The 18,314-nt window shown below is 40.1% G+C and overlaps 1 protein-coding gene across 16 annotated transcripts in view; it reads left to right on the top strand.

The window, feature by feature from the left end:
• OSBPL6 (oxysterol binding protein like 6) overlaps positions 1-18,314 on the top strand; it is a 218,002-nt gene that overhangs the window by 120,592 nt on the left and 79,096 nt on the right. For 14 of the 16 annotated variants that reach the window (XM_058712846.1, XM_058712888.1, XM_058712870.1 and 11 more), the window contains one exon: positions 1,433-1,651. In XM_058712846.1, the coding sequence (XP_058568829.1) occupies positions 1,550-1,651 (102 nt within the window). In that variant the 5' untranslated portion in view covers positions 1,433-1,549. Of the gene's footprint in view, positions 1-1,392; positions 1,652-18,314 lie in introns of all 16 variants that reach the window. The other 2 variants (XM_058712830.1, XM_058712820.1) reach the window with 1 other exon arrangement.

The raw sequence follows: 18,314 nt of genomic DNA, 5'->3' as shown, positions 1-18,314 counted from the left end.
GTTCAGGTCCCATTTTTCTTTAGCCTTAAGATTGCTTTCTGATCATTGCCAGGAGCTTTCTTTTCCAACCTGCACTATAGAACTTACCGAAGTCTTCTGTGCTTCCTTCAAGGAGTACTATCATTAAAATAGGGGCTAGAATTTGGTTTTCTGTTTTCTTGGATGAAGAAAACTTTGGGTAAGCTTTTCATCTTACACCGTCATGCTTACCTTAAAATTTTTTCTTTTAATTTTAGTTTATTATTTTTTTAAATGTTTATTTTTGAGAGAAAGACAGAGCATGAGTGAGGGAGGGGTAGAGAGAGAGGGAGACACAGAATTCGAAGCAAGCTCCAGGCTCTGAACTGTCAGCACAGAGCCTGATGTGGGGCTGGAACCCACAAACCACTAGACCATGACCTGAGCCAAAGTCAGTCACTTAACTGACAGAACCACCAAGGCGCCCCCCTTTTTTTTTTTAATTTTAGAGAGTGTGTGAACAGGGGAAAGGGACAGAGGGAGAGAGAGAATCTTAAGCAGGCTCCATGCTCAGTGCAGAGCTTGATGCAGGGCTTGATCCCATGACCCTGGGACCATGCCCTAGGCAGAGATCAATATTCAGACACTCAACCAACCTAGCCACCCAGGCTCCCCTAAAAAATTAGTTTTTAACAACCTGTGTTGCCAATTGAACGATGCTTTTTTCAGGCATAAGTTTTTGGTCCTAGTACTTACAATGCAGGCTTTCTTTATTTGAATCCAAGTGAAAAATGAAGTGGCTCTTGGTTGAGGATAAATGGAAGGAAATCTGAGCATTATCCGGTTTCAGAACATGCCTGTCAATCTGTAGGTACTTGAAAGCCTGTTGTTTTCTGAGCTGAGAATCATATGTAGATGTGCTGTGATTTTGAGGTGCAAATAACTGAGTATGTGTATTCTTGATCCTTCCTAAATGCTGGATCACACAATGCATAAAATGTGTGAACCCTTTTGCCTTTTGTATCTGTTTTGTGTTGGATTTAACATCACATACATGACTTGGCTGAACTCAACTGAAGACAGACATGGGCTGAGCTCTTATGATCCATTGGGCAGGGAAATTTAACTTTCAGGGGAAGAAACTGATGTACTTTGGGTACTTTGGCCTGAGGGACCATGTAATCTGCTTTAAAACAAAGAGAATGGTAGGGAAGAATATGACGTTGGCATGTGGTTTCTTTCCATTTTCCTTGTTGACAGCCTTCTTTTTCATATTAACACCATTAGCCTCCACATAAAATCTAGAGGAAGAAGAAGTATTTCCTAATGTGTCAGAGTTCTTCCTCTCACTACGTGTTGGTATTTTTCCTAAATATAATGACTTTGTATTTGTATTTTAATTACATGAGGTTTTCTTGCTTCTTTTGCTTGTAGGTATTTTGGACGCCTTCACTATTTGCCTTCTGTTTTCTAGTCAAACCTGATTCATGAAATGGAACTGAAGCTGAAAATTCATCTACTTCTTTGTCTGTGAATTGGAGACACGACTGGGATGGTCTTAAGCGCATACAACTAGACTCCAACTGCAGCTATGAGTTCAGACGAGAAGGGCATATCCCCTGCTCATAAAACATCCACTCCAACCCACAGAAGTGCCTCTTCTTCAACACCCTCCCATAGGGACAGTCGGCAGGTAAGAGAATATGGTCCAAAGTGCACTTTGTTATCTTATTCAAATACGGTACCATTAGGATATGGTGGGCTTGCTGATTAATCCTGAAATTTTGTTGTGAAGATTTTTATTCCACAGGAAGGCTCACTGTTTTCTGTAGATCTACGTGATGATGCCATGAAGATCCTGTTCTTGTTTCTCTGTTATTTAGGATCCTTTTTGAGAGTGTAGACCACAGGCAGGGTGGCTAGGAGAAGCCCTGCTTTCCTCCTCTCTGGGCACCTGAAGAGGGGGAACTGCTTCAGAACTTAAATGCTCTGCTGTCTATTCGTGGAGGTGGAAAGGGATGTGAGCCTGCCAAAGGCCTTCTTCCTACAAGTCTGTCACTGGCCTGTCCCGCACAAACTTCTGTTTGGGTTTCGTGGAATCTGGTTAACAGTCAGATTCAGGAATTAGGATACAAATAAAATTGTAGCATTGGGGAATTAAGAGCAGTGAGAGCTCAGGTAATGCTTAGAGCCAACAGAGAAAATGAATTCTTATTTAATTATCCCATTGAGCTAATTCTGTACATTGTTTTTGTTTACGGAGGTACTTTGTTGCTACATCAGTGGCTGTTCTATGTGCCAAGGTTGTGGGGGAATCGGCCATATGGATTTTCTTCATTTCCCAAACAGGCAGCTGTTTTGCCCAGCACACGTCTCAGTATTGCTCTTTGCCGTTATGACATTATCTTGTGATAGGATTTTTTGTTGTGTAACTGGAAATTCACAGTAAACAGGTTTAGTTAACTGTTTATAAAAATTTCCCTTGTGAAGGATATTCATTGAGTAAATTATTCTTGCAGGAGTTTTCCTCCCTATTCTGTGTGTTCAAGGTATATTGTCTAGTTTGTAGCACTATGAACATGAGTTCATTCATGGTCCATAGCATAGACTTGGGTCTTGAGACAGCCAATCCAGGTGTGAATTCATTCTTCTAGATGGTGGGGAAGCACTGTTGAGGGAGTGGGGTCCCTTAGGGAACTTTCAGTCTGTCTACCTTCCCAGCACCCCCTCCTCCCATTTCTAGCAAGAGATTCATGGGGAATCTGTAAGAATCAGAGATTCCTTACATGTGTATCTTTCATAGATTCTAAGGCAGATATTTCTGCTGCAGGTATTTTTGACACTGGCGCCCCGCGTTATAGAGTTCAAACAGGACATCTACGTTCTGTTCATGAGAAGCAGTTATAGCATTAACTAAATCTGTGATTACACCCAATTATAACATTTACTGCACTGCGTTCATATAGTAAAAGAAAGCAAAAGTACCATGAATGAAAGTACATTTATATTAAATAGCAACTACATGTTGAGATGCTTTCTAGGTTTGCAATTCCAGTTTATCCTTTACCTGCCTCTCTGTCCTTTCTTGTTATGGCTTCTCCATTTTTTCTTTGCCCTGGGCATTTCAACCAAGAGACATTTTAAGCAGTGTGGCCTTCCTGGCTGCTGCGGGAAGGATGGGATCGACCCAGGTCACCCTGGAGAATTGTGGCAAATGGAAAAGACTGATGAGGGCTGCGGAAACATCTGTCATGCATTGTTGATCTGCCTGTTGCACCTGAGCTCCAGGGCCGCCGTGCAAAACAACAGGGAAAAACTGAGACCCAAGGCTGCAGAGGGAGTCTGAAGGAAGAATATGGGACTCCTGGCTGGCTTGTGAATGACAAGTTTTATGATGGGAATAAAGTAGCGTGACTGTAAATTGATAATGAATTTTAGAAAAGTAAGAGACAATGTTCAAATGGTTGTTGTCTTTAAGGAGAGTTTAGTTTAGTTTTTGTTCATCTCAGTGCAAATTCTCCCCAAAATACTTTCTTCTCTGCTTCCTTCCTGTCTCCTGTTTTGTGTCTTGTTCATCTCTCTCAGGGGAGAGAATAAAGAACAACTGTAGTTCTGGTTTTTCTTCCTTATCTCAATCACTTACTAACATCCAGGTTTTTATGGAAATCGGAAATTCGAGTGATCCTGTGATGTAATATGAGGCACTGGTTTTTATATGCACCTATTTTTGTGTGTGGCTGTTTTCATAGTGAAGGGACATAGAGGAGGTGTGATAAATTAGGCTTCATTAGATGTTACCATTCTCCTGGCTTAACTGACATCTATGCAAATGAAGGCCATCATTCATGCAAATGGATCGTATAGGACATGATCTAGCACATAGCTGAGAATTCGGCGATGCCTTAATGCACATGGCCTGTCATTCCCAAATTCTGGTTCTAGATCACTAATTAATTGATTGGACATTTCTACTTTTATTTACCACTGCATCTTAAATTAATACATATAAGCCCGTTTGCTGTCAGGATAATCATTCTCTTGTGGGCCCAGGGTCAAAGCCATTCCTTTCTCCTTTGATTCTCTCACATTCAGTAGGTGAACAAATTTTATTGATTATTTCATCCTTTATAATGTGATCATTTCTTTCTATTTGCACTGTCCACTCGCTAGCCCAGACCCTCATCGCCTCCACCCAACATCCTGGAGAGTACTCTGGCCTTGCTGTCTCCCTTATGGCCTGAGGTTGAATTTCCTGAACATGGCAGATTTATGCTCACAACCCTTCAAAGACTCTTGTTTACCAACATAGTTAAGGTCGGATTTCCTTACTTGGTATCCCATGACCGCCAAGATCTGATCCAGCCTCAGCGTCCCATTGTCCTCCTACTCTGTATAATCTTGTGTGTGCACCGTTCCTAAAACTGCCTTATCTCTGTCTCTGCTCTTGTCTTTCCTGCACGGAATATTGCCACTACACTTATCTTGACCTGATACCTCCCTGTGCTTCAAGGACTGGCCCACGTGAACTTCCACTGACCACGCGACCTCATGTTGCCCTCTCCCTTCTCTGAACTTTTATAGAACTTTTTGACAATATTTGACATTTTCATATTGTTTATCTTTTTGTGTACAGATCTCCTAAACTGTGTTGCAGACTCTTTTAAGCAGAAGACACACTCTAATTCTTCAGAGACAAGCCTTGCACCTCAAATATTTTAATATATCCTACAAGATATTTTTAAAGGCTGCAATGGTATTAGTCTTGTCTTCGTACTACAGATTTGCCATTCCAGATTTATTTGTTCTCTCCCTTCTTCCTTCCTCAGAGATAAGTAAAACAAAGAACATCTGCCAAGTGCATAGTAGTAATTGGCTATCCTTCCTGTGGCAAAATTATGTAGCACAACAGGTGAAGGAGGGAGAGGAGCTAGGAAATGAAGTGATTCAGTTGCCCCTTGATTTCACTGAGTGTTTCTTCACCAACACAAGAGGGTCAAGACTCCACTTAGTATTTAACAAGTTGGAAGACTTTAGTAAATGCTCCATTTACATTTCATTCCAGACTGATATTTGATGTTAGAACATCTAACAAAATTAACTGTATGTGTGTGTGTGCAAGAGAGACAGAGAGGGAGAGACAAAAACAGAGAGAGAGATCAATGATTCATAAGCTGCAAGAAATATATGCCCTAAAATTTTCAAAAAGGATATAAAGGAGTTGATTAGGACATCTAGGTTTTATACAGAAACCAGCATTTCCCAGTGTATGCCAAAGAATGCTTTCCCCTTGATGTTGCATGAAAAAGAGAATTTTATTGTCAAAGAAGTTAGAGAAATGCTAAACATGGTCTCTTTTTGCAATATGCGTTAATAAATTAATGTATATTAATATACATCAGGCAACTAATGTAACGAGTGAGTTACAACTTTAACTGAACACTTCTAGAATACAGTAGGTTGTGGACCTTTTTTTTATTTTCCAAAGATTTAGTTGTTATTCCAGATTCTTCTTCCTGTTAAGAAATTGGAAAATCTAGGAATACTGAGCCCAGATTGCAAATGGCAACACTAAACTGGGCTCAGGAGTAGCTTCCCCTGTAGATGGGGCATATACCCTCTGATCAGCCACAGTCCCCTACCTCTCCTTATTGTATTTCAATACGTATGTTTTCTGCCTGGCCCCAGAAGGCATTTGAATTGCCAGCCCTGATCCTGGATATCAAGTCAACCACAGTGATATTGAAGTTACCAAGGGTGATCTCCACTTGGACGTTAAGAAGGCATCTCGGGGTGCCTGGGTGGCTCAGTTGGTTAAGCATCCGACTTCGGCTCAGGTCATGATCTCACAGTTCGTGGGTTCGTGCCCCACGTTGGGCTCTGGGCTTATGGCTCAGAGCCTGGAGCCGGCTTTGGATTCTGTGTCTCCCACTCTCTCTGCCCCTCCCCCGCTCATTCTCTCTCTCTCTCTCTCTCTCTCTCTCTCAAAAATAAACATTAAAAAAAAATTAAAAAAAAGAGGACATCTCACACTTAACATGTCCAAAACTGAATTCCTAATTTCCCTCTCCAATCTGCCCCTTCCCAGTCTTCCTTATCTCAGTAAGCAGCAACTCTGTCCTTCCTTTTGGTACAGCCAGAAACCTCACCAGGAGTCATCCTTCTTGTTTTTTTCTCACACCTGCTTCCAAACCCTCAGTGAATCCTATCGGTTCTACCTTCAGATGTACCTGGGTTCTGACCACTGCTTACCACCTCCTCCCTCTCCACTCTGGTCTGAGCTACCATCATTTCTCACCTGGATGATGGCCATAGTCTTCCAACTGGTTTCCCTGCTTCTACTGTTGCCTGACATACAGGTCATATTTTTACAGAGTAGTCAGAGTGATCCTTTCAAAACCGAAGTCAGAGCAAGCCACTCCACTGCTCCAAACCCTTCATTGGTCCCCATCTGTTTCTAAATAATACTTAAATTGCTGACCATTGCCTACAGGGTCATTCATTATCTGGTTCTGCCCACTTCTCTGATCCCGTTTCCTGCCTTGTTCTCCTTCACTTAGATCTCTCTAGCATTTTTCCTCAGTTGTGCTCCCACCTCAAGGCCTTTATGTTTTGGACCCTCTTAGCCTCACTTGCTTTTCATTCCAGGCATCCCCAGGTTTGCTCATACATTTGACTCATTTCCAAATGTAGCCTTTTTGCATAGCCTTCTCTGACCTACCCTGCATGTCTTCATCACTCATTGTCTATGTACCTCATTTTATTTGCCTCTAAAGCATTAACCACGACCTGACAGGTTACATATTTATCTGTTCATATCTGTATCCCGTTCCTCTCTTGATTGTCACTGACCTGTAAGCTCCCTGAAAACTGGGATTTTATTTCATTCAATAATGTACCCCTAGCACCTCCCACAATACCTCACATATGGTATGGCTCAGAATATATTTGAATGAATAAATGAATGAGGGATTGGCATGGAGAGGCAGATTGGGAACCAGGCTCCAGAGGTCTTGAGAACTATGAAGGAATAGTCATGAGGTTGGGAGGTGACAAAGAAAGAAAGTAGTATAGTGGGGAGCTCCGTGTCTCCCAAGAAGAGTAGATCTTGAGAGTGGAAGAGGGATGGTCCAAAGGTGGCAGGGGGGAGCTAAGAACACAGACTTTTCTGCTTGCTGCTGATGGTGATTATATGGTGGAATAAATGACTTGAGGCTTATGAAGGAAATGGCATCAGACAAAAGCAAAGCATTGGGAGTGTCCTGCACACATATTAAAAATATTGTTGGGGTGGGAGGTAACATTTTATTTTATTTTATTTATTTTTTATTTGAGTATAGTTGACACACAATGTTAAATTAGTTTCAGGTGTACAACACAATGATTCGAAAACTTCGTAAATTATGCTACGTTCACCAGAAATGTAGCTACCATCTGTCCCCATACATTGCTATTAAAATCATTGACTGTATTCCCTATGCTAGGCCTTTTGTCCCTGTGACTTACTTATTCCACAACTGGAAGCCCATGCCTCCCACTGGCCTTTGCCCATTTTACCCAATGTCCCACCCCACTCTCCTCTGGCAGCCATCAGTTTGTTCGCTGTACTTATAATCTCTGATTCTGATTTTTGTTTGTTAATTCAGTTGGGGTCTTGAGGTTTTTTGGTTTGTTTCTTATAGGTTTTTTTTTTTTTCAGATTCCACTTATGAGTGAAATCATATGGCATTGGTCTTTCTCTGTCTGATTTATTTCACTTAGCACAATACCCTCTAGATTCATCCATGTTGTCTCAAATGGCACAGCCTCATGCTTTTTACGGCTGAGTAATATTCCATTGTGTATGTATGTAGGTATGTGTGTCTTCCATATCCATTTGTCTATAGATGGACACGGGTTGTTTCCATGTCTTGGCTATGTAAATAATGCTGCATTAAACATAGAGGTGCATATATCTTTTCAAATTATTGTTTTCAATAACTTTTTAAATTTTGTTTTTAAGTTTATTTATTCTAAGCGGGGGGGGGGGGGGGGGGAGGGGCAGAAAGAGGGAGAAAGAGAATCCCAAGCAGGCTCCGTGCTACCAGGGAAGAGCACAACCTGGGGCTCCATCTCACAAACCATGAGATCATGACCTGAGCCAAAACCAGGAGTTGGACACTTAACCAACTGAGCCACCCAGACACCTCCAATAACTTTTTTTTTTTTTAAAACAGGAGTTACTATTGCCCAGTCATATTACTTATTTTAAGGTAACATTATATAATAGGCTAAGTTTATGACCAGCTGACTGGATTTTATTTGTTTGTTTTGATAATTACTCTTACATTTACATATTTTAGAGAATTTTTTTTTACAATATATGAGACTGAGACCACCCTGTTGAGAAAGTTTCTGTAGTTCTGGGATTAGGCCCAAGGATCTGCATTTTTAAAAGTAAGGCCTCTAGGGGCACCTTGGTGGCTCGGTTGGTTGAGCATCCAACTCTTGATTTCAGCTCAGGTCATGACCCAGGGTCGTGGGATCAAGCCCTACATCAGGCTCTGTGCTGGCAGCATGGAGCCCGCTTGGGATTCTCTCTCCCTCTCCCTCTGCCCCTCCCCTGCTCTCTCTCTCTCTTTCTCTCAAAACATAAAAATAAATAAAAGTGAGGCCTCTGTTTGAAGCCATTGATTATTTTTTATTTGTATCATTAACAGGTCATTTCAGAAAATCAGACACTATTGCTCTAAGAATTTAGGATTTGGAATGCATAATTACCAGATGATAGTGTCTGTTATCAGTGAATTGTTTTAGCTCTACCAGGTTAGACATTGCAAATGCTTAAATGAGTCAGGCTTTTTAATTTAATGGAAAATCAAAGAAAAAAAAGTATTAGCCATTCCTTATAATGATTTAAAGTTCGCCGAAGCTCAGAGATCATAAAATAAATAATTTTTAAGGAAAAAATTATATTATGAATAGGTCATAAGAGGCTGGGAGTTAATCTTCTTGCCAGTTTTTATGAAATATATATTTAGTATTGTAGTCGGTCTTAATGAATAGAGAGTGTCAATCACATGGGTGTCTAATGAGGTTTCCTACACATCATTAACAACAGTACACCCCCCAGCCAACCATGGCCCCTTCTGTTAATGTCCATGGATGACGAGTGAAAGGTATCCCCAGCAGAGGTTCTGTGGGACTCACGTCACCATGGACTGGCAACATAATCTCCCAGTTCTGGTAGCAGCAGCATATGCTACATGTGCAGCTTTCATTGTAAGTGAAGAAGGTGCCTAAAAAACTAGAAAGTGAGTGTTCTTCATCAACGTTTATACTTTATGTATGGGGTTTTCATAACAGCATTTCTCCTTAGACAAACAGGCTGATAAAAACATCCCCTAGCATCTACGTGAACTGAATTGGAATGTGTCTCTCCCAACTGAACCTCTGACACATCTTCTTCAAATAGCTTTATTAAATGAAATAACCAAATCACTGCTTTGAAATATAGTGTGTCTACCTGAATATGAAATATTTCCATCTTTGAGTTGAAAAAAATAAAATATTACCTCAAACAAAAATATTCTAGTTCTTAGAGGGGAAAAAAAAAAATCAAGGCTTCCTGATTTAATACCAAACCTCCAATTTAGCCTTTTTGGGATTCCATTCATCCCCTGGAACTTAACTTCAAAGACTTAGGACCGAGGTCAATGGGAAAAAAAATAATTTCTTACAAAAACACACTGTGAGAAACTTCTGTGATTTAGATGCATTTTGTAAACTGGGTGTTCTGAAAAGTCTAAATATTAGGCAAAGTTCATGAATAAACAAATAGAACAACACAAGCAACAGCTAGTATTTCGTGCGTTCTCACTGTGGAAGGTTGGGACGGTCATCACCTTTTTTTTTTTTTTTTTTTAATTTTTTTTTTTTAACGTTTATTTATTTTTGAGACAGAGAGAGACAGAGCATGAACGGGGGAGGGGCAGAGAGAGAGGGAGATACAGAATCCGAAGCAGGCTCCAGGCTCTGAGCTGTCAGCACAGAGCCTGATGCGGGGCTCGAACTCACGGACCGCGAGATCGTGACCTGAGCTGAAGTCGGACGCTTAACCGACTGAGCCACCCAGGCACCCCGGTCATCACCTTTTTTAGAGACCTAAACTATGGCATAAAGTGGTGAAATGTCTTCCCCACAGCTAATGAGCAGCCTAAGACAGGGTCTGCTCCCTGGAAGCCTGATTCTGGAGCTCCTAAAGTTCTTGACCACACCACTGTTAGCTCTGTTGCAAGGTTTGACAAGCTGAATGTCCAGGAGAAGGGCCTTCTGTTCACTTCTAAGCAAACTCTGTAAGCAGCATTTGTCAATTATTTTGAGTTATGTTCGCCTCCTCATTTTTTCTCTCTGTAGCAACAGTGATTTTTTACATCCTCATTGGCCAAGGAAGCAAGACCAAATGATACATAGACCACTGTATTAATAGTTTTTATCATGACCTACTGTTCTCAAAGGTGAATCACTCACTTTGCGCTTTCCTGAATTTTCTGTATTTTCACTACACCTATTGCCTTTGGAACGAGAAGTTTTGAGCATTTGTTCATTGAAAACTGTGATTAGCCTTTTCCGTGAAATGAAATGAGCATCCCCATAGTTTTCTTGCTGTGCCCACCCTTTGGAGACCACTGTCACCGCTGCTTGATGTTAACAGTGTGTGCCCAGTCCATGTCACAGGTGCTGAAATTGAGATCATTGGAAAGAAATTTGCCACCTGTCATTCAGATGCTCATTATCCACGAGTAATTCAGAACTCGGCATTATTTGAGAATCTGGCCACTGCTTTCCCTGGTGTGTCTGTAGAATCCTTTGATTTTTCTATGACTGTTTTATCAGTGTCTCACTGAAGAAGTGATCTCTTATTACTTGAGCTGGCTGGTTTGGGATAGCATTTTCATAGCAACAAATTTGTCGCCAGAGTCAAGATTAACACTGCGTGTTTAGTTCTTAGACATAACACCAAATGGAAAGAGCCACAGTATAATCAGTTAGTGAACCCCAGAGGATCTCATTCGTAGGTCACCGAGGGGGCCTGGGAATCTGTCATGTATAGAAGCTTCCCTAGGAGACTGTTATTTACCCAGATTTGGAAAGGATTGCTCTTACAGAATACATTTATAGGTATTTCTTTTTTTTTTTTTTTTTAATTTTTTTTTCAACGTTTTTTATTTATTTTTGGGACAGAGAGAGACAGAGCATGAACGGGGGAGGGGCAGAGAGAGAGGGAGACACAGAATCGGAAACAGGCTCCAGGCTCCGAGCCATCAGCCCAGAGCCCGACGCGGGGCTCGAACTCACAGACCGCGAGATCGTGACCTGGCTGAAGTCGGACGCTTAACCGACTGCGCCACCCAGGCGCCCCACATTTATAGGTATTTCTGAAGGACTATAAAAACATCATCTCAAAGGATCATAAATTCTACAAAAACTGCTTTATTTGATTTTCAGTTTTGACAAATAGAAAATTTTACCATCCCTTTGCCCAGTAGCCACTAAAAGTGGCTAGGCTCTAAGTAAAATACTGTCACAAAGGCAAAAGAAAGCCCCATGCATGTTGTGTACTTTAAAGTTCCAGACTTCTTGACTTCAAATCCTAATTAAGAGGTGATTTTGTGATAGTGATAATAGCCAGTGTTCATGAAGTTTGAGGGAAATGGACATTCTTGTGCACTACTGCTTAGCATGTTAACGGATTCTACTTTTCTGGAGGGAAATTTTGTAATGCATATCTAAAGACTTTTCAAAGGTTATCCCATAGGACACGGTAACTCAGCTTCTAAGAAATGTATTCCAAGGAAACACCAAAGATACATGTAAAGATTTTTGTGCAAAGACCTTTATCAAAGTATTTTTATACTATTAAAATATTAGCAACTGCCTGATGTTAAACAAGAAGTTATTTAAATAACTATTTTGGGGCGCCTGGGTGGCTCAATTAGTTGAGTGTCTGACTCTTGGTTTCGGCTCGGGTCACAATGTCACTGTTCATAGATGCGAGCCCCACAGTAGACTGCACTGGCAGCGTGGAGTCTGCTTGGGATTCTGTCTTTCCCTCTCTCTTCCCTTCCCCCACTTGTGCTGCCTCTTTCTCTCTCAAAATAAATAAATAAACTTAAAAAAAAAAAACAAAAAACCTATCTCAGGACGCCAAGATTAAGCAGTGGCTCAGTCGGTTAAGCATCTGACTTCAGCTCAGGTCATGATCTCACGGTTTGTGAGTTTGAGCCCCACATTGGGCTCTGTGCACAGCTCAGAGCCTGGAGACTGCTTCGCTTTCTGTGTCTGCCTCTCCTCTTTCCCTGCTCACACACTCTCTCTCTCTCTCTCTTTCTCTCCCTCTCTCTCAAAAAAAATAAAATAAAATAAAATAAAATAAAATAAAATAAACATTAAAAAAAATAACCTATCTCATAGTCATGCAGTGGAATATTGCACAGCTGCTGAAAGTGTTTTTGAAGAATTTTTCATGCTGTGAGAAAAATGTTACATTGTTAATTGAAGAAAACTGGCTATTAAGAATTGGGTGGATATATGAACTGAAAAAAAGCTGAAAGCAAATATACCAAGATATTGAAAGAGGTTATTGCTGGTGTGGTAGTTTTAATTTCTTTTTTCTTTTCTGTTCCCCCCACCACATTTCTGCAATGAATGTATATTGCTTCTATAGTAAAAAATATATGTCATATTTTGTGAGTCATTTATTTTGTGAGTTACTGTGCATATATATGTAGGTTTAAATAGTATTTTGAGTAAAGTAAATATAAGTGTCAGCCATTTTAATAATAAAATTGTAAGCCTTAACTCCATAAGATTTACAAATAAATGAATATGTAGGATGTGCTACAGGGGAGACTTGGAACAAATTTTTAAAACCATCTTTGAGGTACTGAGGCGGAAGCTGGGCCACCTTTTCTCCTCTTAGCGACCTGTATTTATCTCGTGCCAACTTAATTTGTTCTTTCATTCAGCAAAGACTTATGGGTACATAGAGGCAAATTATAGATATATCTGCTCTGAGTTCACACGGGTAATCACAGCAAATCAACTCTGTCTTAAGTATACATATGTAAGTGTTGAATAGATACATATAGGATTTTTTTTTTTTTTTTTTTTTTTTTTTTTTTACTTTTATTGCTAACAAAATCACGTGAGTGATTGTCCTACTAAAATCCCTTGTCTGTTCTGGGCCATTTGAATAGCCTTTTAGAAAATTACAAATTACCTTGACTTTAGTGTTCTTTTCCAGTCACACATAAGTGCTCTCCTGCCTTTTATATTAACTCTTCATGTTCCGGAGCCTTTGCTCTTGAAGTGACCTAGTACTTGTCTCCATTATTCACCATTTATTTACAATTGCTGCAATGAAGAATGGTCATAGTTGCTGGGGTTTTCGGTGATCTTATTAATGTGTTTGTGAGTATTAGAGTACAGGGGAGTAGCAAACCCGCTCCTAGAAGCAGTAAGTTCTGCTTCTAGTGCTACTTGAAGGCAATCATGGGAATTAAAAAGCTGTTTATTCACATGCCTTTTGCCACTTCATAGTCAAGATTGCTGAAATGCTCTTGGCTATAAATGGGCCACTTGATGGGTCCTGATGGCATTTCTTACAATGCAGTGTTTCCAACAATAGGCCACTTCAATGTGGGGCCAAAGCTGTTGGTTCTTAGGAAGTTTTCATGTTTGTACACACACAGAGTCAAGACTGTGGTGACTGCTACTGCTCCCTTTAGGGTTTTCCAGGTGTGCTGTGTGGAATTTTTCCAACCACTGTTTCTAAAATTTTCTTTCATTCATTTCAGTGGCCCTTATGTAGAGATTTATTATTAATGCAATTCTTCCATCTTTCAGTGAGAGTAAGACAATTGCTACTATAAAGAAAGTAGTAGGATTACTACATATTCAGTCATGGCCTTATGGCTTTCATGATTTTAATATTTTATGCTATTCCAATAATAATATTTCCTTGAAGGGAGTTATTAAGAAGACAGTGACAAGTCCATTTGCCTCTTCTGCTGCGCCATTCAGGGGGGTGCAGGGTGGGCATTGCCATTCAGGGGGTGCAAGGTGGGCATCACCATTCAGGAGGGTGCAGGGTGGGCATCTCCATTCAGGGGGTGCGGAGTCGCATAGCCATTCACAAGGTTCAGGGTCGGCATCACCGTTCGGGGTGGTGTGGGGTCAGCATCCATCTGCTGCTCTTTGTCCTGCTAGCAGGTGTTTAGGGCATCTGTCTCCACTCACTCTGTCAGCTTCCTCAGTAAGTTCTGATGCTCTGTTTGCAAAGTAGTGCCGACTTTGGTTACTAGGTTGACCAGGTAACATGATGATCATGTCAAGTATGGATTCTTCATTTTCACTTAAAAATATATGTTTATTTTGAGAGACAAAGATAGAAAGTGAGCAGAGGAGAGGCAGAGAGAGGGGAGAGAGAGAATCCCAAACAGGCTCTGCACTGTCAGCACAGAGCCCGACCAGGGCTTGATCTCACAAAAGATGAGATCATGACCTGAATCAAAACCAAGGGTTGGATGCTTAACCAACTGAGCCACCCAGGTGTCCCTGGATTCTTTATTTTCAGATGTCACACCCCAGCGGGGTGTTTGGACACATCCTTCTATGGCAATAAAATCGCACAGAATTCCTAAACATTTATTCTTACAGCATTACCACCGAGATGTTAGCTACCATTTATTAAATGCCCATGGTGTGCAAGGCTCTGGGCAGCACTGTGCATACACTGGGTGCCAGCTCTGTGATTTGCAGTGTCTTCTAAGGTAGATGTTACTATCCCCATTTTATAGATAGAGGACACTGAGGCTGAGAGAGGTTCATGATTTGCCCAAGTCACGTGGTAAATAGCAGCATGAGGGTTGGTATGCTCATCTGTGTGACTTCAAAAATTACATTCTTTTCTCTGCATTGGACACTGGATCTCTGAAGGAAAAGCTAGCTGGCTTGCTCTTAGTTCTTGACTTGGAAATACCATAAGGCTGTACCATATTTAAGAGTGCTGCAATCCTGTTCTGTTTTACTCATTTCTGCCTCTCTGCTTCCACAAAAGCCTGTGGTAGAGGATGGCTTTTGATGTGTTCAGTTAGTCTTGAGGGAATACACTGCTTGAAATTACTATCGTTTCTGCCGTTTACCGTCAGCTTTAATTTCAGTAGAAGGCAGTACTTAAAAGCTCGGACGCAGAGTAAAGTCTCCATTCACATTCCAACTCCAACACTTACTGACTCTGTGTCATTAATTTAACCCCTCTGTGCCTCTCCCTGTTCAATCGGCCATAAAATAAATGTCACAGTCATTACTCAAAGGCTTTTTGTGGAAATGGAATGAAATAATCCATGTAAAACCTGGAGACAGGGATATAGAGAACACCAAATATTAACTGTCTCCACCATCGTTGTCATGAGCACTATCACATGAAGGTTACGAGCATCACTGAAATAGTGTTGCTGTGTTAGAATTCAGTGTCACTAGAAGAGACACATGCCTAGCAACCAAAAGCTTGAAGGAGAAAATCCTTTAGAGGTTTAGAAATTATTTTCGGTATTTTTCTTTGAAAATATTTTATATAGTTGATGATTATATAAATAGCTTAGAGAGGATCATCGGACAATTTCAGCAGAGTTAACATTTAGAGAGAGGTGGGCCAGTTCTCCTTTTTACTCTGCTAAACTTGTATGAAAAGTGAATCTATACAGAAATTTGTAGCCATGGCCTGAAATAGTTATAGCAGTTCCTATATGTCTTTGAAATGAAATGAATAAACGGACAGACCCAACAAACCAGGAGAGCTGTTCAGATCTTGTGCATTCTCATGTTAGAGTCACGTTCCCCTCTGCAGGAGTTGCACTGGATGAACTTTTACCAAATTAAAGAGCTGTAGTGGCATGTTTGTCCTGGACTCCTGGCTTTAAGTGAAATATACATCAGTTCTCTTTGAGCAGGAGGAATAACGGTTAGCCAAGTAGTACTTCCCACCTTCTCTGCGTGTGCTAATAAGTTCCCTAGAAAACTGACCTGTAACCAAGCTAGGTTCATCACTATCACAAATGTACCACTCTGGTGGGGAATGCTGACTCTAGGGGAGACCATGCCTATGTAGTATATGGGCCAGCGGTATATGGGAAATCTCTGTACCTTTCTCTCAGTTTTGCTGTGAACTTTTATAAAACTACTCTAAAAAAAAGTCTTCAAAAAAAAAAAAAAAACCCACTGACCTGAAAATTAAGTTGTAATTTTAGGATTTGAAAGGAAACTTGACTTTAAAAGACTAATTAACAGGGCACCTGGGTGGCTCAGTCAGTTGAGCGTCCGACTTCAGCTCAGGTGGTGATCTCACGGTTCGTGAGTTCGAGCCCCGCATCAGGCCCTGTGCTGATGGCTCGGAGCCTGGAGCCTACTTCAGATTCTATGTCTCCCCCTCTCTCTGCCCCTCCACCGCTCACACTCTGACTCTGTCTCTCAAAAATAAATAAGCATTTAAAAAAAATTTTTTTAATAAATAAAATAAAATAAATAAATAAAAGATACATACATACATACATACATACATAAAAGGGTTATGTAACCCTTTATTTAAGCTCCTTATCTAATATGTATAACACCTTGACAATATTTCCACATTACCGTGAAAGAATGTGAAAATAGCCAGCTTGTGAAGAAAAGTACACAAAAGTATATAGCACAGATTAACATCATAAGGGAAACCTTATGAAACAGATTCATTTTTGTTACTGAAGATGTTGCTACATTCAATTTTACCAACCATAGCTTTAAATCGAATAAACAAGAGCCCTGAGGTTAATCCACTGGATGTTTCGATTTTAAAAGTTAAGTTCTTTAAATGTTTTCAAAAGTTCTAGCCTATTGGAGCTGTGATTTTTATAATTCCAAGATGAAGCTAGAAGGCAGTTTTATGCCTAATCATGTGTCAATAATTACTGAGGGACTGTTCTCTACAAATTAATCAGAGAGCACTTAAAAATTCCAGAAATTTCTGATCGGCTACGATTTGCAAGGACTTATGCCAAGGGTGGGCTGGCAGTAGAGGAGGCAGGATACCAAGATGAATATGAGCTTGTTCCCCCCAATCTAACTAGAGTCCAACACCGAGTATGGTTAAATTTGAAAACTATCTTCTTTTTATCCTCCGATGTTGAAAATGCAGTATTCAAGTATTTAGATAGTTCACTACAAATAATGAAGCGTTGTGTGTGATTATATAACCTCAGGATATGCTTTTGACTTTAAACACCATGAAGACAATTATTAAGGTAGTGGATTAATTTTTTATCATGGGACAATAATAAATAATTGGATAGATAGGTGTCTATAGAGACAAAACTCATTTTTATCATACTTTAAATATCCTAAATTGATCTTCTATAGGTCTGTGTCTTGGTTTGGAAATTAGAGGGTTTAGTTTCCTTCCCCTGGCTAAATTCCTGAGTTAATCCTTTATTTCCTGCCTGCATAGTTACTAAGGTCAAGTTTTGCTTTCCTTACCATGTTTATTTGACAGGGATGGGGTGGGGGAGGCAATGTATATGTGTTCTATTGCTCAGCAACCTGCAAGGATGAGGGCTGAGGAGGGCTCTTAAAGAGAAGCTCAAGCCAACGATATTTCCCTGGACAATATGAAATAAGTAAAAGCAGTAGCCGCATGGAACAGGGTTAAGGCGCAGGTTTATAAAAATTTGTTCAGCCTTTTTTGGTCTTTGGTATAAGACCTCTCTCTAGAATATAATCATTAGGAGCAATTCTCTTGTCTATTTTGTTCTCCGCCACCCTGTCATCTGCTCCTAGCACAGTACAGGGGCCCAATAACCAACAGGTTATTTGGTGATTAATTGAACCAATGGATGGATGAATGAATTACAGGTACATTTCACCGGCAGACAGAGTTCATTGACACCTATATATCTTTTATGCTCATGGTTGTTTTTTTAGAAAAACCAACTCATGCATTTAAAAAATACTTTCACGGTTTTTTTTTTTTTAATCTTTATAGAATTTACAATTAGGGAAGGTTTTCTCAGATATATTTGAAGAATACATGAAACATGATTTGGTTTCCTCTTACCGGTTTATGTGATGTGTCTGGACAGTTTGGGATTGTTAATGAGTAGATTTATATAATTTAGTTTGAGGTAGATTAAGTAGTTGTAAGTAAATTTTGAAATATTAGTTTTTTTTAAAAATGCTTTTCCTGAAAATAAGCTTAATGAGAAAAAGAATAACTTAGGTGCAAGTCAGAATTCTCCGTTTTAATAACCACAAAAGTTTTATAGTATTTTTTCTAGAATAGCAGT

This window comes from Neofelis nebulosa, chromosome 2 (genome assembly GCF_028018385.1).
Source record: "Neofelis nebulosa isolate mNeoNeb1 chromosome 2, mNeoNeb1.pri, whole genome shotgun sequence".
Taxonomy (NCBI): Eukaryota; Metazoa; Chordata; class Mammalia; order Carnivora; family Felidae; genus Neofelis; species Neofelis nebulosa.
The sequence above is the reverse complement of the archived record's forward strand: the minus strand, read 5'-3'. Positions and strand labels throughout refer to the sequence as shown.